Source organism: Chlorocebus sabaeus, chromosome 13 (assembly GCF_047675955.1).
Source record: "Chlorocebus sabaeus isolate Y175 chromosome 13, mChlSab1.0.hap1, whole genome shotgun sequence".
Classification (NCBI taxonomy): domain Eukaryota; kingdom Metazoa; phylum Chordata; class Mammalia; order Primates; family Cercopithecidae; genus Chlorocebus; species Chlorocebus sabaeus.
This window is the reverse complement of record NC_132916.1, coordinates 13,897,398-13,919,451: the sequence shown is the minus strand read 5'-3', so window position 1 is coordinate 13,919,451 and position 22,054 is coordinate 13,897,398. Positions and strand designations below refer to the sequence as shown.

The 22,054-nt window shown below is 44.6% G+C and overlaps 1 protein-coding gene and 1 long non-coding RNA gene across 10 annotated transcripts in view; one reads left to right on the top strand and one right to left on the bottom strand.

Annotated features, from left to right (window-relative positions):
* Positions 1-497: 497 nt before the first annotated feature.
* LOC140713141 (uncharacterized) lies at positions 498-11,022 on the bottom strand. The gene is made up of 2 exons (XR_012095003.1): positions 1,545-11,022; positions 498-1,139 (listed from the first exon to the last, which is right to left on the bottom strand). It is a non-coding gene; the product is annotated as an uncharacterized lncRNA (long non-coding RNA).
* Positions 11,023-12,403: 1,381 nt separating this feature from the next.
* The window catches only part of ARID1B (AT-rich interaction domain 1B), a 440,449-nt gene continuing 430,798 nt past the window's right edge, over positions 12,404-22,054 (top strand). For 7 of the 9 annotated variants that reach the window (XM_073022306.1, XM_073022307.1, XM_073022310.1 and 4 more), the window contains exon 1: positions 12,761-14,557. In XM_073022306.1, coding sequence (XP_072878407.1) covers positions 12,776-14,557 — 1,782 coding nt within the window. In that variant the 5' untranslated portion in view covers positions 12,761-12,775. Of the gene's footprint in view, positions 14,558-22,054 lie in introns of all 9 variants that reach the window. The other 2 variants (XM_073022312.1, XM_073022309.1) reach the window with 1 other exon arrangement.

Genomic DNA, 22,054 nt, shown 5'->3' with positions numbered 1-22,054 from the left:
TTTTATCATGTAAACAGACCTCCTATCTCAGCTGTAGCAGGAGTAGAATTAGTCACAAAACACCACGCTCCAGATATCAATACATATTTCCAAAAGATGGAAGCAGGGGAAAGCCAAGAAAAGACAAGAGGGTTTTTCTAGAAGAGGTCACGAGAAACCAGAGATGGAAATTTTCCAGGGACCAGATGAGGCTAGAAATTAGAATGTGGCAGGGGTTATGGAATAAAATGGAGTCAGTGGGGCCAACTGTTTAAGGAATTTCTCTCCAGAAAATCAGCAAGAAAGAATACTAATTGGAAAGGCTAACAGGGTCTTACTCAACTTCTACAGTTTTATGTTTGTTTGTTTCTGAGACAGGGTCTCTTGCTCTGTTGCCCAGGCTGGAGCATAGTGGCATGATCATGGCTCACTGCAACCTCAACCTCCCAGGCTCAAGCAATCCTCCCAGCTCAGCCTCTCAAATAGCTGGGACTGCAGGAATGCACCACCACACCTGGTTAATTTTATTTATTTATTTTTTTGTAGAGATGGGGTCTCATTTTGTTGCCCAGGCTGGCCTTGAGCTCCTGGCCTCAAGCCACCCTCCCACTTAGGACTCCCAAAGTATTGGGATTACAAGTATGAGCCATCGAAACCATCCATCTTCTACAGTTTTAACCTCAAGCCTAAAATTGCTATGACTTCCATGAATTACCTCACATTAGTAAGAGGATCTAGCCTTGTTAATGATACATGTATCAAATGATAAATTATAGTTTGTAACATTGTTTTTTTCCTAGACCCAGTGATGTCTTTAGTAACCATGTCCGGCTGTCTTTTCCTCTCTCTCTCTTCCTCTCTCTCTCTGTCATTCTACCTCTCTCATCCCTCCATCTTCTTGCCCACTTCCACTTCCATTCCCTTCCAGTTTCTTCCTTCTTTGTCCTCTTCTCCACAGCACTGTGGGCGACGTGGACTCTCATCTCTGTGCATGCACCAATCCTTGTCATTACAGCCAAAGGGACCCACATGGCCCCACATGGGAGGGTGCAGGTTCCAGAGGCCTAGGGCCAGCAGCTTCCTTTACTTCTCTCTTCCCTCCTGCCTTGCTATCAGCCTCCTTTTGTAGCGGTAGAGGATCTACAGTGCTTCGTCATCACCTGTAAAGTAAAAATGTTCTACATCATCCCCTGTCCTATGTAGCCACATCATCTATGTAGCCACAGAATCACGGAATTAACTTGGGCTTGCTTGGAAAAAAATTCCCCTACTGCATGACCCTCCTTCTCAGTACCCATCTCCACCTACCAAGAGTCTATCATGACATGGTCAGCGGTGGCAAACCCTGGGATCCCAGTCTTGAGGGAATGGGTTGAGGACCCATGAGACTGAACTGTTCAGATGGAAAGAAAAACTTTTCCAATATTTAGGTATGTTCTCCTTTTCATACCTTCAGCTTATTAATATCTAGGGCTGGGTCTGAGGGGATATTGTGCAGAAAACAGACTTCGTTCCCACCATTCAGCCTCCCATTCACTGAGGTCTCTCCTTCTGCTTCAGCTCACCTTCTCTCTGGCACCCACATCCACTTTCTTGTCTCCTTTCCTTCTTCATCAAAGCAGGCTTTCAGAAACAGATCCAAAATATGTTCATAAGAAGGTGTAAATAACTGATACAAGTTTAAGGTATTACTCGTTAGAAGCAAATTTGTATTTTGACAAGATTCAAAGCCTTTGCGGAAAAGAATAAATCCATAAATCTTTAATGGAGAAAGTTTAATTACATAGCAGGAGAAATGCTTGGGGTTGAGTGGAGTATACCTGGTTTTCCTGAAAGCATACAACACACATCTACTCTACTTAGAAATTAACACACACACACACACACACACACACACATTCTCAAACCTCCTTACCTGTTTAATTCCAGACAATATGTTAAGTGCTTACACACACTTTCTCATTGAATTCTTACCCCCAGAAATTGTACGAAGTGGATATTTAGTGTCTCACGTACATTGTGGTACACAGGAAGGTCAGTACATTGCCCAAACTTGCACGGCCGGTAAACATGGAGCTGGGATGCGAATCTACCTTCTTTCCACAGATCATGAAGCCCCCCCGCAGGAATACTGTATCCATGTGGTGAGGAGCAGTTTTCCTGTTTGCCTCCTGGGTTGTTTTCTTAAGGAACATATAGAGCTTTAAGTACCTTTTCTCATAAGTCATTTTTAAAAGGCCCCTTAATCATCTTTGTTTTTCTCTGAACTCCCCAGAGTCTGTGTGTGTCATCCTCATAATGATTTGCTTGAAATGAAACACAGTGGCCTGGTCTATTTTCACTTTTCAGCCTTTGCAGGATATAAAAATAAACAGCATATGGTGAAAAGTTAATGAGATTTAAAAAAATAAGTTCACTTAAAATAATCCATGGGGTTTTCTACATGTGTTCTTGGTCTGGTTTCAAAAACCACAGGAGTTTTACGATGCTTTAGAAAAGGGTAAATATTTTGCATTGTTTCTGTTGGGGTCAACGGGAAACCAATCTTGTAGAATCAGCATTAATAATCATGTTGTTTGTAAACAACTGCCATGCTAGACTAGTACAGACCAAGCCTTACTGTGATGTGCCCGAGCATTAAAACATGTACGTAGCAACGCTGCAATGCTCTCTACAGTTAGGAATCTCATGCCTACACAATAGTCCTTTAGCTAACAAGAATGAGGAAGTCTACCTGGAGGAAGGTGGTAAGTCAGACAGAGTTCCTTTTTTAGAGTAGTAGCCCTCTGAACACAGCTGGAAACCTATGTTACCTTAATAGGCAGAAACCATCTTTTAAGAAAAATGCTCTCTGCCTTTTTTTTTTTTCCCATTTTTTTTTTGGGGGGGGCGCAGGGGGACAGGGTCTTGCCCTGTCATGCACCACTACAGGTGCATGCCACCATGCCCAGCTTTTTTTATTTTTTGTAGCAATAGGGTCTTAGTATGTTGACCAGGCGGGTCTTGAACTCCTGAGCTCAATCAGTCCTCCTGCCTGGGCCTCCCAAAGTGCTAGAATTACAGGTGTAAGCCAACATGCGTGGCCTTCTCTGCCTTTTCACTAATTTTTTTAAAGTTAGGAATCCTGTATTTATTTATTTTATTGAGACAGGGTCTCACTCTGTTGCCAAGGCTTGTATGCAGTGGTGTGATCACTGCTCACTGCAGCCTCCAACCTCCCGGACTCAAGCAATCTTCCCACCTCAACCTCCGGAGTAGCTGGGACCACAGGCACGTACCACCATGCTTAGCTGAATTTTGTATCTTTCAGTAGAGATGGGGTTTCGCCATGTTTTCCAGGCTGGTCTCAAGCTCCTGGGCTCAAGCAACCCACCTGCCTCAGCTTCCCAAAGTGCTGGGATTACAGGCATGAGCCACTGTGTCCAGCCTGTCTTTATTTCAAATGACTAGCATAAAGAGTCATTGCTGCTTTAGCTACATCAGTTCTCTGCATTGAAAGAAACAGTTAATTTGAAAATGCATATAATAATTTTATTTGCACGTTTGGATTCAGCCATAAAATTATGTTGACAATTGAGTGCCCACTGTGGGTTCAGGAATGTTCTGAGTGTGGTAGACAATATAAGAGAAACTGAAGACAGGGACTTTGTCCTTGAGAAATTGATCATCCAGCTATAGAGATGAAAAGTACCTTAATAAAGTACAGTTATCAAACACTTCCGGCGTGCCAGGTGCTATGCTCAGAACTTTGAAGGCATTATTTCACTGAATCCTCAGAAGCCCGGGGAAGTAAGTACTACTGCGATCTGTGTGTTATACAGGAGGAAACCAAGGTTTGGGACGTTTACAAACTCTTCAAAGGGTTGTTGTGAGGATTATGTAAGCCCGTCAGGAGATCGAGACCATCCTGGCTAACACGGTGAAACCCCGTCTCTACTAAAAATACAAAAAACTAGCCGGGCGAGGTGGCGGGCGCCTGTAGTCCCAGCTACTCCGGAGGCTGAGGCAGGAGAATGGCGTAAACCCGGGAGGCGGAGCTTGCAGCGAGCTGAGATCCGGCCACTGCAGTCCAGCCCGGGCTACAGAGCAAGACTCCGTCTCAAAAAAAAAAAAAAAAAAGAAACCATAATGCATTATATCAGTTGGGTTTAGATGTGATTTTCTACTAAAAAAAGAGAGAAAAGGGGGGAAAAAACCAAAACAAAGCAAAAAATACCAGTAGCTTAAACAAGACAGAAGTTTATTCTTCTTTCTAATACACGAAGTCAGGAGGTAGCCAGTAGCCGAGCTGCCCTGAAGCTCCGCTTGGGCATGTGGATGTACTGACTTCCAAGGGAATCTGCAAAATGTAGATTTTTTAAAACAGGTGGTCAGCTTGGCCGGGCGCGGTGGCTCAAGCCTGTAATCTCAGCACTTTGGGAGGCCAAGGCGGGCGGATCACAAGGTCAGGAGATCGAGACCATCCTGGCTAACACCGTGAAACCCCGTCTCTACTAAAAAAATACAAAAAACCAGCCGGGCATGGTGGCGGGTGCCTGTAGTCCCAGCTACTTGGGAGGCTGAGGCAGGAGAATGGCGTGAACCTGGGGGGCGGAGCTTGCAGTGAGCTGAGATCGCGCCACTGCACTCCAGCCTGGGGCACAGAGCAAGACTCTGTCTCAAAACAACAACAACAACAACAACAAAAACAGGTGGTCAGCTAAAAATTGGGACTTCTGTAACTAAAGGTGGGAAGAACAGATATTGGGTCAGGCAATTTGCTTCTCTGCCATATATATGCCAAGTGCCAGACACGGGATAAACATACTAAATGGTATGTAATAACTGTTATCAAGCTCACTGTAGCCTAGAGGTGGTTTGGTTCATTGATTAAACACAACTCTTTGTGTCTGAGGTTTTCTCTTTTCTAGGCTTGTGCACTATCCCTAAATAGGTAAGTGAATGAGAACAAGGGAGGGGTGTGCCGCAGGCTGGAGGCATCTTCATCCCCGCTTGGGTCAGCTTCTCCTTTACCTTTTGCAGATATTCAAGGTGGTTTGCCCTAAGGTTTCGCACCTGTGTGAAGGTGGCAGGAAGCAGCCAAGTCACAATGCAAAACAAGGACGCTGCCCAGGCCTGGGCATTTCAGTTTCTGATTGCCTCTCCTGCTCCCTCTCAGCACCTGTGAATGACAGCTCGGGTCTCTGGCAAATGGGAAAAAACAGGGACATGCCAGTCACATTGGACAAGACATCCTCTATATCAGTGACAACAAGCAAGATGCCCCTGGTGCTGTGCAAGCAGGTGGCCCTGAGAAGGGGTTGGTTTTAACTCATGGCTAGATGTCTTGAATTTGGTCTATTTATTTTGAAAGGTTTTCCGTGGATCATCTCAATCTCACAGATTCCTAGATAAGAGACAAGATGCTCAGGCTACAGAATGTTCCCACTGTGTGGAGCTGAGGAGTTGTCTTCTGCCTCTTAAACCTTGAAGCTTGCTTTTTCTTTTTTGAGACAAGTTCTCACTCTGATGCCCAGGCTGGAGTGCAGTGGTCTGATCACAGCTCCCTGCAGCCTCGACTTCCCAGGTTCAGGTGATTCTCCCACCTCGGCCTCCCAAGTAGCTAGGACTACAGGAACATGTAACTATATCTAGCTAATTTTTATTTTTATTTTTTTATAGAGATGAGATTTCACAATGTTGGCCAGGCTAGTCTGGAACTTCTGGGCTCAAGCCATCCGCCTGCCTTGGCCTCCCAAAGTGTTGGGATTACAGGCATGAGCCACCGTGCCCAGCCTGAAGCTTTCTTTAGATCTCAGTTTCTTTTGTGAGCAGGTTGGCTTATCAGAGCAGGGGTGGGAGAACAAGCTGGGTAGGACTGATGGGTAGGGTGGAATGGTCTGGACAGCAGGGATAAAAGCTGGAATTTCCAGTTGCTTCATAAATTGGTTTGGGCAGGAAGGGGTGGAGAGAAAAAAGAAGAAAGAAGGCCTTGGCCCTGCCATCCTTTCACCTTCTTATCTAATCTACGACCTCATTCTTCAGTGTTACCTCCACATTGTCTCTCTCATGGAGGCCACTGCGAGCATACATGGAGCTCTGTGCAAGTTAGGAAAAGACACCTCATTCTCCAGTGGACTCAGCTCTGTGCCAGGGCTCAAAGAGTGGCATGCAAGGCCCCAGCTGAATCAGAGACCCCACCCACCTTCTTGGCCTTGAGCAGTGAGCAACCTGCACATTATGAAGTAGTGGACTCTGTGGGGTCAGTTCACTTATCTCTATCCCCATAGTCCCTCTGGTCCCCATACAACTCCACCATCTCTCTCTTCTCACTTGGGCTATGTGCGATCATCACAGATAATTAGGAAAGCCACTTACAAAGAGGTCTACATTTAGACGTTGGTGTTGTTACCAGGTACGTTATACATTTAGTCCTAGAGATACGACGACTAGATGAAAAGATGTTCATCATGTTTTTTGCTTTTTAGTTTGGGATCTATTATCAGCTCACACTGCCCTATGAATTAAAACAATAAATAAATCTTAAGATTTATTCTGCAAAAGGCATATTTGTATAGCATTGTATTCTTGAGTCTGTACATTAGGAATTTAAAAATGTAAACATTAAACATCTTATGATCCTATTTTGTGTTTTTTTAAATATCATAATATCCTCAGAGTCTCAATAAATGAGAGTGGCCAGGCCTCCCTGGCCCCAGAGGTCTGAGCCTGGACTCCTGGGACCTGTCCCCTGATTCCAGCTCTGGCTGCACTTCCAACGTGCTGTCTTCCTAGCAGTGGTTTCTTGCCATAACCCAGATCTGATGTCAGCCCCCTGCTTAAATACCCTAGTGACTTCCCAGTTTTTGGGTCACAAGCCCTGATTTAACTGGGCCTGGGACAAGCATGGTGGTCCCCATCTCAGCAACCACTCCCAGCATGCCTGCTCTCCAGTCCCACTTGCCTCCTGCTGTCTGCGACACTCTTTCCCTTCTTTATTTAATGTTTTCTCCTCTTTCTTTAGTGTTCAGCCCAAGTCACATTTTCTCAGGGAAGCTGTCCCTCAGTCCCCAGTCTGCATCAGGTTCCTTGGCTATTTCCCTCATAGAACCCCGTACCTTTCCTTCAGAACCCATTGCTTTGGAACTCTACATTAGTGATCATTTGATGAATGATCCGGTACATTCAATGTGGTCAAGTATTATTCTTTTTTTTTTGTTTGTTTTGAGACGGAGTCTTGCTCTGTCGCCCAGGCTGCAGTGCAGTGGCGCGATCTCGGCTCACTGCAAGCTCTGCCTCCTGGGTTCACGTCATTCTCCTGCCTCAGCCTCCCAAGTAGCTGGGACTACAGGAACCCGCCACCACGCCCAGCTAATTTTTTGTATTTTTAGTAGAGACGGGGTTTCACTGTGTTAGCCAGGATGGTCTCGACCTCCTGACCTCGTGATCCACCCGCCTCGGCCTCCCAAACTGCTGGGATTAGAGCCGTGAGCCACCGCGCCCGGCCGTATTATTAGTTTTTATTGTTCACTACAGTGGCCACAGCACCTAGCACAGGGCTAGGGCAGAGTAGGTGATAGACAGTTCCTTGTTAAATGAGTAATCGGGGTTGAGGCAATGAGTCCCCTTCCCAGATGCTCATTGTGGGTTATGATTTGGCAGGGAAACCTTTTGGCACGTCTGGTCCTTGAGAAAGAGGGTCACCTATACTACACAGAGTACAGCTTGACACAGGTGTCACCTGAGGGCCCAAGAAGATGCCACGGAGAGCTCACTGAAATTTAAGTCTTAGAGTTACATGTTGCAACGTAACTTCAAGTCAGAGAGAGAAAAAAATTCCTTATATTTAACTTGGGCATTTTTAGGGGAATGGGCTAATAAGCAGATTCCTCAATGAAATTATGTCATTTTGTGTATGAAAAGCATATAACCAACTCCTTTGGCCCTGACCAAGACAATTAGATGACTGTCACAAACCCTTAAAGGTGCTCACTGACTCGCATAATGAATTAGAAACAAAGTCATTGGGTAATAAGCAAGGTGAACTAAAAACGAGGAATGCGCTCCATTAATGCACGAGTTACTGTTATTTGGGACTTACTGTGTTTCAAATATAGTCTTATTCTCAAAGTTTACCTGTACTATAAAACAATTAATCATATCTGTGAGAGACCCAGAAGGCCCTCAGGTAAGTTGCTGAAACTTTTCTAGAAAACTGAGGTGATTCAACTGCCAAGTGACTTCTTTGTATACCTGATTATATATGCTTACTACCCAAATATTTATTTTTGAGCAACTAGAGAGGAGTTACCTATGCAGGACCTTTAGCCAGCCAGGCAGCATGTTATCACTAAGAACAGCCACATAGATGACTACGTGACGTGATGTAGAAGGAGAATATTGAAAAACACTGGTAGGCGTTCAGTAAGTTATTTTCACTAATGGCAAAATGATTGGGGACAGTACTGGAAATAAAAGGAAAGAAGCCATTGAACACACATTTGTCTAAAAGTTACAAGAAATTTATAAATGAGGTTGTAATAAAGCCACTCAAAAGAGGACAATCCAGGATAAAATAAAAAGTACAATGTATTAAAATGTAGTAAGGCGTTTCTAAATGTATTTCACTGGTGTTACTATGTTTCTAAGCACTTTGGAGAGAAACTGTAGTAGCCTGATGTTAAACTTAAGATTCTGGAAGTCCCAACTCCACAGTGGTGGGTTCCAGGTGTCAAGTTGGAGCTGTGTCAGAGGGAGGATTAGGGTCAGGTGACCGCTAATGGCAGCCAGCAAGGTTCTGCTGCAGGAAATGCTGTGGGATGGGGAAGGTCTGAGCTTGCTTCGTTACTGGCCAAATCCTATGTGACATTGAAGGGCAGACCTTAGTAGGTTTCAGTGATTGTTAATTGTTTATCTCCCCTATGAAGGACAGGACCAAGGTAATTATCTTTTATTTTCAAGGCATGGCACAAGGTAGACTCCAGGTAAATTTGTTGAAAGACTATATGCAGTTTATCTCCATCCAGGTTTATTATCCCCACAATAATTTTCTTAGTAAGTTTATTAGAGACACCGTCTGCCATAGTTCCGAAATTTAAACTATTTTTTTTGCCTAGGTTTTTTTTTTTTTTTTCAAATCCTACCTAATTGATTTACATAGTTGTTTCAAATCAAATGCTACATCCCATATCTTGCAGTGATGCAGTTATTCACTGCTAACATCTAAATCGGAGAAGTGAAAAGGACAATTGTTTGGTGATTTCTTAAGTCCCTGCCCAAGATCAGTAGGGAAATCCCATTAGCTCTATTCATCGCATTTCTCATAAATCTAAAAGGAAAGCAAGTATCCAAAGCTTTACTCTTTAATAGTTCTTATTTGTAAAACCTTGACAGGGCTTTATTCTAAATTGCTTCCAAATTACATAAAGAATAGTTAGAAATATGATGGGCAGTGAATCGTGATAGTTTCAGTCATCGAATAAATAAGTAGAACGGTAAAAGGGGACTAATCTGAAAGCAAACAGAGTATGATGGGCTACGATGAGGCAAAAAGAACAGAACTGTGGAATTCTTAAACTACCATCTGGCTCAATCCTCTTTAAGTGGCCAAGTTGAAGAGCCTTTTATTCAGTGCCCTAAAACTTATTCAAAAGGCGCAGTATTTGAATATTAATATTTCCATACAGTAAAAAAAAAAAAAAGTCTTTTGTAACCAAAAAGGAATGTTTAACAAAATAATGGGTAATCCTCTGGCTAAACATGAAGGCTGGGGAGCACCCTGTGGGTGGGAGGCCGGCTGGGACCCAGGGTGGCCGCGGGCAGCCTCTGGGCCTTCCCCTCATGGCTTCTTTGTGGTTAGGGTAACTTATTAAAGTTGTCATTGTGGTTTGAAATTTAGGCACGAGGTGTAAAATTAAGGAATTCATCAGGAAAAATGAGCACAGTGATTTCTAGTACCTTATTTCATCAAAAAGAAACAATAAGGTAGAATTGCCATATGAGATAGTTGAGGCAAGGAACACAATGGAAATTCGAACCTGTGGTTGAATTGTGCTTTTGTGTAATGGGAACCAATTTCATCACTTTGTAACAGACCCCTGACAATTGGTGTTTTCTTTATTAAGCCCTGGATGTTTAAATGAAACTAAACAGGCTTTTATTTTGTTTTCCTGAGGTGTGTTTGAAAAGTTGAACAAATTCGAGTGCACTTCTTATCTTCAGCAAAGATGCTTTAGAAAGGTATTTTAGCATTCTCCCTGGTTTAAAAGACAAAACCAAGTCCTGCCGGCTTTGTGTTGTGCTTCTCCTACAGGCTGCAGTGCCTTCTGTCTGCTTTAGGGTGTGGCATCTGCCATTGGGGAGGAAAAACTGGCATGTGTCGCCTTTTATAGCAGACTGATTTCATTGTGCTGGGGGCCTCTATTTTATAGCCTCTTAGTTCCAATCTTCTAGTTGACTTGCTGAAGCAAATGGAATTAAAAGAGATTTTGATTTCTCTACTAATTTTTTTTAGTTTCATGATTTTCCAATATGAAAAAATATTTTAAGGAAAAGGGCCATAGCTGAACTTGGTGACTCATTTTCCCTTTTAAGATTAGTTGGGAAAATAAGCTACAACATATGGCTACACTTATATGAACTGACTTTGATATATTTTATCAATTTGAAAAAATGCACTTTTATGATTATGTGTACATACTTAGTTTGACTATAAATGTCTAAAAGCATAAATATGTAATTGATTTTAGAATATATGTATATAGATACACACAAAACAGACATATATTTATATTTGCATATGAAAAACTAAAAATTCAACTTCTGTGGTGTAATGCGTATAATTAGTATGTATTTGAATATATAAAGGGAGAAAATCCAGGAAAAAATGTCAAAAAGGCACACTAACAAAGATGTAGTATTCTCTTGGCAAAAACTGATGAATGATTTGGCACGAATTCATCTTATGGTTCTGTTATTCTCTCTAACGCACGACGATATACCCCGTTTTCCAGTGGTTTGCGTAGAATTGTAATTTGTTGTTTCTACACTCTATAATGACCCTTGAGTGTGCACCTGATTCCCTCCCCCCCACCCCAATTAGTCACCAGTTTTCCCGTCAATCCTTTTCCATTTAGTCATGTAACATATTTACACTTGGTCAAACAAACAACCACTGCAGTGGAAATGAACTAAAATAGTTTTTATGGAAAGCTGAAGAATGAAATAATTTTGGAAAACTATACTCTACCAAAACCTTAAGTATTGTTTATGCCAGGTTTTAAATGCTTTCTCTCAATGAAAACTGAGTCCACACTAGTACAAGTGGGTCACTGCCTAAGGTTAAGAAGTCTTGCTTTTCAAAATGTTACTAGGTGACTAATAACGCAAATATTGAAAACATTAATAACAATGCAAATATTACAAACATAAAGTGTTAAGACACCAATTTTTAAGAGAACAAAGTATGGAACATTTCTACTTTAGGACTAGAGTTGACTATTTTATATTATTATTGTTATATTTATTAAATATGTCTGTAATATTTTAGTTTCGTTCCACATCTCTTTGAAATGAATGCATATCCAGAGCGTTAACTGTGCACATCAAACTCAGAAATATGATGAAAGGTGTCATACAGATTTATGAAGATACGAGCTAACCCATAGCTGTCGCTGTTCTGGCACCAAGAGTTAAATTTTCATGTGAAAGTTGGCGCAGAAAACACCAGTGCACATACTCGAGAGAGGACATCCAAGTGCATGTAAGAAAAATGCTCCTTTGGGAATACTTGGAGTTTTCATTGACAAGCCTACGTAGTGTTTAAGGTGCCCTCAAAAAGAGTTATGTAAACATTCTCTTTGGGGCGGGTGCAGTCAGTCATAAGCATTTATTGAGTACCTACTGTGTACAGGTCACAGGGCTCTCTGACCGGGGCTAACCTTCATTTCAAATCTTTCCCAATTTTGCAGTTGGAAGAAGTTGTGGGAATTACGCCGATGGCCCGAAATCAAGGCAGAGGCGAATGTTCTGAAAATTACATAACTCCTGGGAGAGACCGTGCTTTTGCACAGATTGCCTAAATATTTTATTTCTCCGTCGGCTCCCTGTAACCTCTGAGGCCAATAGACAACTTTGTTTCCCAGCCCTTCTCCCTCTTTTGTCTGCTCGTCAGACTCGTTTTCCACCTTTGTATCGTTCCTTTTAGACGTGAAAACAAACACGCGAACGCCCGGTTGGCAAGGAGACAGCGGCCCGGGGGGAAAGTGCAGGTTCCGGCCGCCCCACGCCGCCGCGCTCCCAGCGGCCGCCGAGCCGCCCCGGCCCCAGCCCCGGCCCCGGCCCCGGCCCCAGCCCCAGCCTTAGCCCCAGTCCGGCTGGGCCCCGCGAGGCTGCGCCGGGGCGGGCGGCGGCGGCGACGGCGGCCCGGGGACGAGTCCAGTCCGCGTTTTGCGAGTGCGCGGGAGTAATGCGAGCGAAGTGGATAATAGTTGCTCGAGCTCGCCCGCTCCCTCTCATGCCATGCTGGGCCCGATAGGCTCAGCCAGTCGTGTATTTACCCATATCCGGGTTAGAGAGGAAAAGAGAAAAGTTTCATTTAAACCTGAACTAAAAACTTTCACCATGAAAGCACACAGCGGGAGCAGGCCCAGAGCGTAAGGCGTGCCCGGCCCGGCGCTCCGGCGGGGCCTGCGGAGGGGGAGGGGGTCGCGGCTTCCCGGCGGGCCGCGTGGATGCGCACAGGAGGGGCCGCGGCCTGAAAAGTGGGGGTTATTGTCTCCCCCCGCCCCCCGCCCGGCCTCGCCACGCCGCGGCGATCATGGCCGCGCGGGCAGCAGCGGCGGCGGCGGCGGCGGCGCGGGCGCGGGCGCGGGCAGGCAGCGGCGAACGGCGGGCGCCCCCCGGGCCGCGGCCGGCGCCCGGGGCCCGGGACCTGGAGGCGGGGGCGCGCGGCGCGGCGGCGGCGGCACCGGGACCCATGCTGGGGGGCGGCGGCGACGGCGGCGGCGGCCTGAACAGTGTGCACCACCACCCCCTGCTCCCCCGTCACGAACTCAACATGGCCCATAACGCGGGCGCCGCGGCCGCCGCCGCCGGCACCCACAGCGCCAAGAGCGGCGGCTCCGAGGCGGCTCTCAAGGAGGGTGGAAGCGCCGCCGCGCTGTCCTCCTCCTCCTCCTCCGCGGCGGCAGCGGCGGCGTCCTCTTCCTCCTCGTCGGGCCCGGGCTCGGCCATGGAGACAGGGCTGCTCCCCAACCACAAACTGAAAACCGTTGGCGAAGCCCCCGCCGCGCCGCCCCACCAGCAGCACCACCACCACCACCATGCCCACCACCACCACCACCATGCCCACCACCTCCACCACCACCACGCACTACAGCAGCAGCTAAACCAGTTCCAGCAGCAGCAGCAGCAGCAGCAACAGCAGCAGCAGCAGCAGCAGCAACATCCCATTTCCAACAACAACAGCCTGGGCGGCGCAGGCGGCGGCGCGCCTCAGCCCAGCCCCGACATGGAGCAGCCGCAACATGGAGGCGCCAAGGACAGTGCCGCGGGCGGCCAGGCCGACCCCCCGGGCCCGCCGCTGCTGAGCAAGCCGGGCGACGAGGACGACGCGCCGCCCAAGATGGGGGAGCCGGCGGGCGGCCGCTACGAGCACCCGGGCCTAGGCGCCCTGGGCGCGCAGCAGCCGCCGGTCGCCGTGCCCGGGGGCGGCGGCGGCCCGGCGGCCGTCCCGGAGTTTAATAATTACTATGGCAGCGCTGCCCCTGCGAGCGGCGGCCCCGGCGGCCGCGCTGGGCCTTGCTTTGATCAACATGGCGGACAACAAAGCCCCGGGATGGGGATGATGCACTCCGCCTCCGCCGCCGCCGCCGGGGCCCCCGGCAGCATGGACCCCCTGCAGAACTCCCACGAAGGGTACCCCAACAGCCAGTGCAACCATTATCCGGGCTACAGCCGGCCCGGCGCGGGCGGCGGCGGCGGCGGCGGAGGAGGAGGAGGAGGAGGCAGCGGAGGAGGAGGAGGAGGAGGAGGAGCAGGAGCAGGAGCAGGAGGAGCAGGAGCGGGAGCTGTGGCGGCGGCGGCCGCGGCGGCGGCAGCAGCAGCAGGAGGCGGCGGCGGCGGCTATGGGGGCTCGTCCGCGGGGTACGGGGTGCTGAGCTCCCCCCGGCAGCAGGGCGGCGGCATGATGATGGGCCCCGGGGGCGGCGGGGCCGCGAGCCTCAGCAAGGCGGCCGCCGGCTCGGCGGCGGGGGGCTTCCAGCGCTTCGCCGGTCAGAACCAGCACCCGTCGGGGGCCACCCCGACCCTCAATCAGCTGCTCACCTCGCCCAGCCCCATGATGCGGAGCTACGGCGGCAGCTACCCCGAGTACAGCAGCCCCAGCGCGCCGCCGCCGCCGCCGTCGCAGCCCCAGTCCCAGGCGGCGGCGGCGGCGGGGGCGGCGGCGGGCGGCCAGCAGGCGGCCGCGGGCATGGGCTTGGGCAAGGACATGGGCGCCCAGTACGCCGCTGCCAGCCCGGCCTGGGCGGCCGCGCAACAAAGGAGTCACCCGGCGATGAGCCCCGGCACCCCCGGACCGACCATGGGCAGATCCCAGGTAACCCCCGCGCCGGCCGGGCCTGCTTCCGCCCGGCGGCCTCGCGGCGCCGCGAGCCTGAGTTTCTTTCTTTGCCGCGTACTTTTCCCCGTCTTCCCGCGGGGGCGGCGGGGGCGCGGCGCCCAAAGCCATCTTGACGGGCGGCCGCCTCCCGCCGCGGTCGGGGCGCCCCGGGGGCCGGCGCGCTGTCCAGGCCTGGGAGGGCTTCGCCGGGCCGGGCCGGGCTGGGCCGGGTGGCTTCGACCCCGCCGGCCCCCACCCGCGCCCCCCCCTCCCCCAGGCCTGGGAACGCGAGGCGAGATCCCGAGGCGCCACCCGCGCGGACGCCGTTTGGGGCGGCGGGGACCGTTCGGGTGCTTTTGTAACAAATAGGTTCTCCTGGCCAGGACGGCCGGGGCGAAGAGCCACCCGATCGGCTCTGGGAGCGCCCACAATGTGCTTTAACGGGGGAAAGAATGAGGAACTTTTTCCCACCTTTAGCCACCGCATGTTCCCTCTTGGCTTCCGAGGTCCAGGCAGGGAAAATAGGTTAGCTTTGTGACAAGCGAGTGGGTTTTTCCTACTTAGGGAAAGCCATTCAGAGACACTCGGTGCGGGCTTCGAGCTTGAACGTTTGCTGGCAGGAATAATACCAAAATCCACAACGACGTGGAGGTGCAATATTCTAAAATACATCGATTCGTTCCTTAGAATAGCTAGGAAAATCCATTATTGGGCTTACGGGCTGCTTGCAGGGAGTCACCTTCAACAGGGAGACTATGTGAAAGGAGCACGTTCTGGATCAATTGAACTTATTTTGATCATGGATTAGGCATGCATTTTATTCAGCAAATCCAGTAAGATAGCAGACTAGTGAAAATTGATCTTTTGGGATCGTATTTATTTGGATTTTCTTTATTTTGCTGTCACCCGAGTCCTACAGCGCTGTTAGGAAGTGTCCTGCACTCTTGCTGTTTCTTGCTAGTAGGCTGAGCCTAAAGACTGACTTGATCTCCTTTGCAAGGTTTGGAATTTGAATTGTGGAGGTAAACTGGCTGTAATAGTCTCCAGACAGCTGCCTCTGAGTTGACATCTAATCTGCCATCTGATTGGCTCCCCTCTCACCATTGGGCATTTAGCACTGCTGATGTAAATAGAAGTGCTGAGCAGTACAGTCACAAAAATTCTTGCCACAAATAATAACTGAGCTCTATTACAAGCAGATGTAAGGTTCAGTATTTAAAGCCGAAACTATTATGAATCATAGTTATTAATAAGAGGATCAAATACGGAAAAACGGTTCGCTGGTTTCCAGTATTGGGCATTTACAAAATTCTGATCTTTGATGACAGTCTTACAATATGCACATTACATATATCATGGACTTTAATTGGAGGCTGAGGATAAGGCCATTGAAAAATAAGTAAACCACGAATTTTACCAATTTTTGGATTTGTAAAGCCTTTATAAAAGTCTCCCCTTTACAAATTCGACTATGGAAAAATTTGAATTCTATCAGCACACGGGGCTTAATATAACATTAAAATTTTGAAAATTTCAATATTTTGATAGGCAACAATATATTTTGGTGAAGTGTAATTCACCTGATAAACAAGATTTCAGTTTCATTTTTTTGTGATTTATCAGTTCTGAATTTTTAAAGATATTTATGGATGAGGAGTTTTGGTTAGAATTGACATATTTAAAAAACGAAATAAGAAAATCACATAAATATTTTTGCAGATAACAATAATGAAAAGGGGAAAAATCAGTTATTCCTGTGAAATACTAACAATCATTTCATATTTGCTTTTGATTTGGAGAATACAGAAATGCCCCAAGAATTTTTTTTTCTTGATTGTTTTGTTAGATTAGGTAATTTGAGCCTTGTTCGAACTGCTTACACAATGAATTAGGGAAACTATATTCTAAGCAAGTTGTGCTGGGTGTGTTTTTTCCAAATAATTTTTCTTTCATGTTAATGCTATGAACGTTTAAAAAATTCTAATCTGTTAGAGGGGAGCAACAGTCATTGTATGTATATTTTTATGTAACTCATTTATTTGAGGAAGAGGTATTTTAACAATAATCATACCTTAGAGACTTGTCAGAGTGAAGGAAGGGCTGAATTTAACAAATAATCTTGTGAATCCTAGGCTGAACACTGCTGTCCACTGCTTTCAGATCTTTAGTTATTGGAGTTTGGCTTTTAAGGATAATATATTTTTCTATTCTTGATAGAAAACTTGTGATTTCAGCTTGTTTTTGATTCACACGAGGAAAAACATTATAGAGAAGAATCATGGAAATAAATCCACATAATTTTAAAAAGGTTTGCTTTGTTAGCCTGCTTTTAAAGGAGCAATTTAAAATTCACATCTTCATAAACTAGAGACAAATGAAGTTAGAGGCAGATGTAGGACCATGCTGCTTTAGAGTATTTTTTTCTTAATAGTACCAATCATTTTCAGTATTTTGTTTTCTTGGAATGAGAATGAATCCATTATGTCCTATGACCCTTGGGAATAGCTTTTTTTTTTTTTTTTTTTTTTGAGGTAGGGGGAAATATGATGGACATGCGACCTAGATTCAGGAATTTCTTTTAAGTACCTTACCGTGTAACATGTGGAATGCGTCTTTTTTACAATCCCTTTTTTTCTTTTCTTTTTGGAAGGCTAGTATTATTTAGTGTTTGTTGTTGTAATTATACTAAGAAACAGTCATTTGTCTAAAATATTAAATTACTGCCTGACTGTAGGTCATAAAATACTATTAAATCACATTGTTAAATGATGAAATATTTTGACTTTTAATACGTTTTTAGTTTCATTTTTGATTTCAGGAAATAGTTTATATTGGGTGGCAAATGTTTTCGTAATTGGGACAAAACATGTATATATAGTAGGAGAAGGGTCTTTTTAAAAAGTGAAATAAGCCATTTGACGATTCAGTTTGTTATTAGATTTTTGTGAGATGAGTATTCAGATGGAGCAGTCTGAAAAGGAATATTGAGGTCTACTCATACACATAGGTTTTATGATGTCCACATTTCTACTGAATTCCATAAATGCTGTTTTAACTTTTAGTTTTATAAAACGTAGTACAATGTATTAAGAAAAGAGCCTTATTTACCATTGGAAGAAAAGTGACTAGCTAGCATGGGAAGCAGGAAGCTACAAACTAGTTCCTCATTACCTTAAAATGTGTGTGAGGTACATTATTTGATAAAATCACTCCCAGTTAAATCTTAGGGTGTCTGATATTTTAAATCTTATAAGTAAATTTTTGTGGCCTAAATTTATATATTTGCCAAAGTATGGATGGCTGTGTATCGTTAGAAAAGATGGACTTAGTAACTGTGGCTCATGGAAAAGGCCTATCCTTTAAAAAAACAGAAAAAGAAAATATAACAAATGTTTGCAGTTTTGTTTTCTAAATCATCCGGGATGAAATTGTGCATGACTTAAAATCATTTTCATTGGGAGTCCTGATTTTTGTGGTACATACTTTTGACAATATTTTGGTATTTTTTTTTTTTTTTAGTGGTAGCCACTCTTTAAGACAGCAATCACTTAGGTTTATGTTTATATTAATACTAAAACAATAAGTATATGCTAGGGACTAGCATATCCTTACCTTGAGTCTATAATAAGGAACCTTAACCCCTCTTTGCTTTGGCTCTGCTTGTCTATATTTAGTCATGAATTTTTGGCAAGGCTTTTTATACTTGCTCCATTTTTCTCAATGTCATAGTGTATCAGAAGTGTGTTATGGATGTGGGAATAATGCAGATCACACTTGGACACTTTTACTAATATATTTAACCTCTGAATGTCATTTTCCTTTACTGAAATTGAAGAAAATAACGTCTTTATTCTGATATTAAAAAAATATTAATTCTGGTTTGAGAACTGACTTTAAAAATACAAGACAATGTAGAGGAAGACTTAATATAAGCTCATTTGATTGTTTTATTAGACACAGATACCTTTTAAAGAGAATAGATACAATAGAATACGGTTGAGTTTTCAGTTCTATTTCTTATTAATAGACTTTATTTCTTTATGATTCTGGGCAGGGTGTATCTATCTAAAAAGATGACTTCTGATGTAATAGGAACACTTGTTTTCCTAGGATAAATTCCAGTATCACAGGCAAACCGAAAAGATGATCATTCCATTTATTTAACCCTTACCCTTTCCTAGGAGATGCGTGGTTTGATGAACATTTGTTAGGGTTCCATGAAATTTTCTACTCAGTTTGGAGACTGACTGGGGATGTAAATTTAGGATGTGCTGGCATAGGTCTCTGTATTAGCTTTTTGCCGATGTCCTCAATCTGGAGGCTTTTCTCGCAGCTCTCCGCTAGACTGACACTGCTCAACTCATGAGGCTCTGTGCTTTGATCCATGTGGGTGGAAAACGGACTAATATTTCACTCGTATGACTTCCATTTTGGGGTGTATGTGTAGATTTGTAAATTTGAAATCGGTATTTATGTTTGACAGAACTGTGGTGTGTTGCATAAAATAACAGATTTATGGAGGCTGAACATGCATATTAATCAAACACAATTCCATTATTTGATTTTTTTGCAATATTTAGGTTTTCAAGTTGGATGTTATACAATTTTTGTGACATTTTACACTGCTGTTGTTACTCAAGGGGCCGTATCCACCGCTTAGGCCTTTCTGGGATTGGGTGGTTTTGGTTGCATGCCTTTTCGGAGGTGCCCTTTCCTGAACGGGAGGGAGGTTTTTGCAGGTTCTCTGTGGATATGTAAAGTAGTACCGCACACTTGCTGTGTGTGCTTGCTTAAGGCTGAGGAATCCCAAACCCTGTTCCCTGTGGTGTCCGGGAGAGACATCAGGCAAAACTGTTCCTCTACCAAAAATCTATTTATGTATCATAGATGTAGAACTGTTATAAATATCTTTTCTCTAGCTTGGAGGCTATTTGAATAAGACTCAATGGCCCTTTTGGTTTAATTGGGTAATTGAGTGAATTAATTCTGATCTAAAAACTTGGTGTACTTTAGCAACTTTTCTTCAGGAAATTTGGTGAAGATAAAATGACTTAGGTATCATTCGTTACCTGAGTGTCCTAAGTATTCATTTATTTTTCCTTATACTGATGTCTGAGTGAATGGAATGATTGATATACATATACTATATAGTTTTAATTAGCAATTCACTTTAATTGACTGAGTGAATTTTATCAGAGTAGAATATGTGTTTCCACAGTAAGTTTTCACTAAATATGTTCTATTTTCAAAGTCTTCGACTTGGAGTAATTCTAATAAAATTATTTCCTTGCATTTAGTTATTTGTTTTTCTTTTTGAGACAGGGTCTCACTTTGTTACCCACACTGGAGTGCAGTGGTGCGATCTTGGCTCACTGCAGCCTTGACCTTCCAGATTCAAGTGATTCTCCTGCCTAAGCCGCACAAGCAGCTGGGACTACAGGTGCACGCCATCACACCTGGCTAATTTTTGTATTTTTCGTAGAGGTGGGGTTTCGCCATATTGCCCAGGCTGGTCTTAAACTCCTGAGCTCAAGTGATCCACCCACCTTGGCCTCCCAAAGTGCTGGGATTACAGATGTGAACCATCGTGCCAGGCAAGAGTTAGTTATTTGAATAGGATCCAGTAGGCAGTTTCCAAACCCACATCTGTATGGATCAGTGCCAAGAATATTAGAAGGCTGCTGAGTTTGACAGATGAACTAATGATGAAATTAACTTGTTTCTTGGATGAGATTTATTATCAGGCACCAGACTAAAGCCCTGAAGTCTTAAGCATATCTGGTTTACGAATAGCTACTCTTATTTCCATTATTAAAATCAGGTAGATGGCAGCAGAATCTGGAGGAGATTCACCCTCTGTTGACCATCTTCTGTAAGGAGCACTTCTCAGTGTCTTCCTGGGCCTTGATGGATGATGAGCTGGAGAACTAGACGAGAAGCCATTCCTTATCAGGTGACTCTGGAAGGGAAGCCATATTTGATGAAATCCAGAAGAAATCCTAGACCATAATGCCACATTTTCTCTTTTTTGTAATGGGAAGCTAAAAAATTAAATATATGTATTTTTTAAAAATAGAGGTAAGCTATACATACGTAACATACAGTTTACTATTTGAACCATTTTTAGGCGTACATTCCAGTGGCATTAAGTACATTGTCATTGTTGTGTGGCTGTCACCGTCATCATCTATCCCCAGAACTTTTCCTTTTTCTCAAACTGAAATAAAAATATTTTTCTCTTTTCTTTAAAATTGTTAGCTACTAATGTGTATTGTAAGTAAAATCATCTTGTTTTTGTAACCATTAATCTGATCACTTCATAGTTTGTGAGTAAATTCTTCCACAGACATTCCATCAGGATGCTGATGGTATTTTTTTGTTTGCTTTTGTTTTTTATTAGTACATTACTTTCTTTCAATTCTAACTTTGGGGTAATCCTCATAGAGTTAGTCTCTTTGGAGATATGTATTCCGAAGGTTAGTAGTTTCGTTGCCAGTTACGTTATTAAAAGTTTGAAAAGCAGCTTTTTGGAAACTTTCTAAGGTTTAAAGTTTGAGGGTATTTTGTTGAGAGAAATCTGGGCCTTGGTTAGATAATACGGTGTGGCAATGAACTGTTACCGTTCTCACTTTTCCCTTGCCTTCCCCCACCTTTTGCATTTGTAGTCTCTTAAAAATTATTAATTTTATTTTCTCACTATTAGTGAAAATCATTTATAGTGGTAACTTTTTTTTCTATTCTTTCTGTGTTTGAAGTTTTTGGCCATCTCACCCCCGCCAACCCAGAGCAAACCCAGAGTCTAGGTGGTGCCATGTCCTTTTCCATAGTGTTCTCTGCCGCCAAATTTGTGCCTCCCCCTCATGTTTTTACTTTTTAGTCCTCTGCAGAACTTCAGAAACTCTTTGTATGTGGAAAATTACTAAATTAAGATGATTGACCTTTTAGAATTACATTTGAAAGGCAGCTGTGAAGGGAGACTTCTAGATCCTGCCTGGTCTCACGAACAGGCGTCTTTAGTTGGTGTAAAGTGTTGGAATTGGACTGGAACTGCTGCTCCTGCTGATAGGTAACCACGTCTTCATAAGATCAGTATGTACTTTTAACACCAGCTTCCACAGAGAGGAAATGAACTGTTACTTAAGAGCTTGTACTGGGAAGCAATAATTATTTCTTTAAGGTGTAAACATTTAGCATTTGTGTATGCAGTGAGGTATATGTTAGATAAATATCTAACTCCAGACAGTCAATGGGCAAATATTTATTGAGCTCCCACTTTCTTAATCAGCCCTGTGCCAGAGACAGACAATAGCTGGGGTCTGGAGATCGCTGCTGTTGGTGTGTGGATCATGCAGAGATACTGCTAACGCTTGCTCCCTCCATACCTGGATTGTGGTGTTGTTGACATCATTGACTTAGAACTGGCTCATTTAAACAAAGTGCAGATAGCAACCATGTGGGTCAGCAGTCTATTGGCCTGCCTTTTTTTTTTTTTCT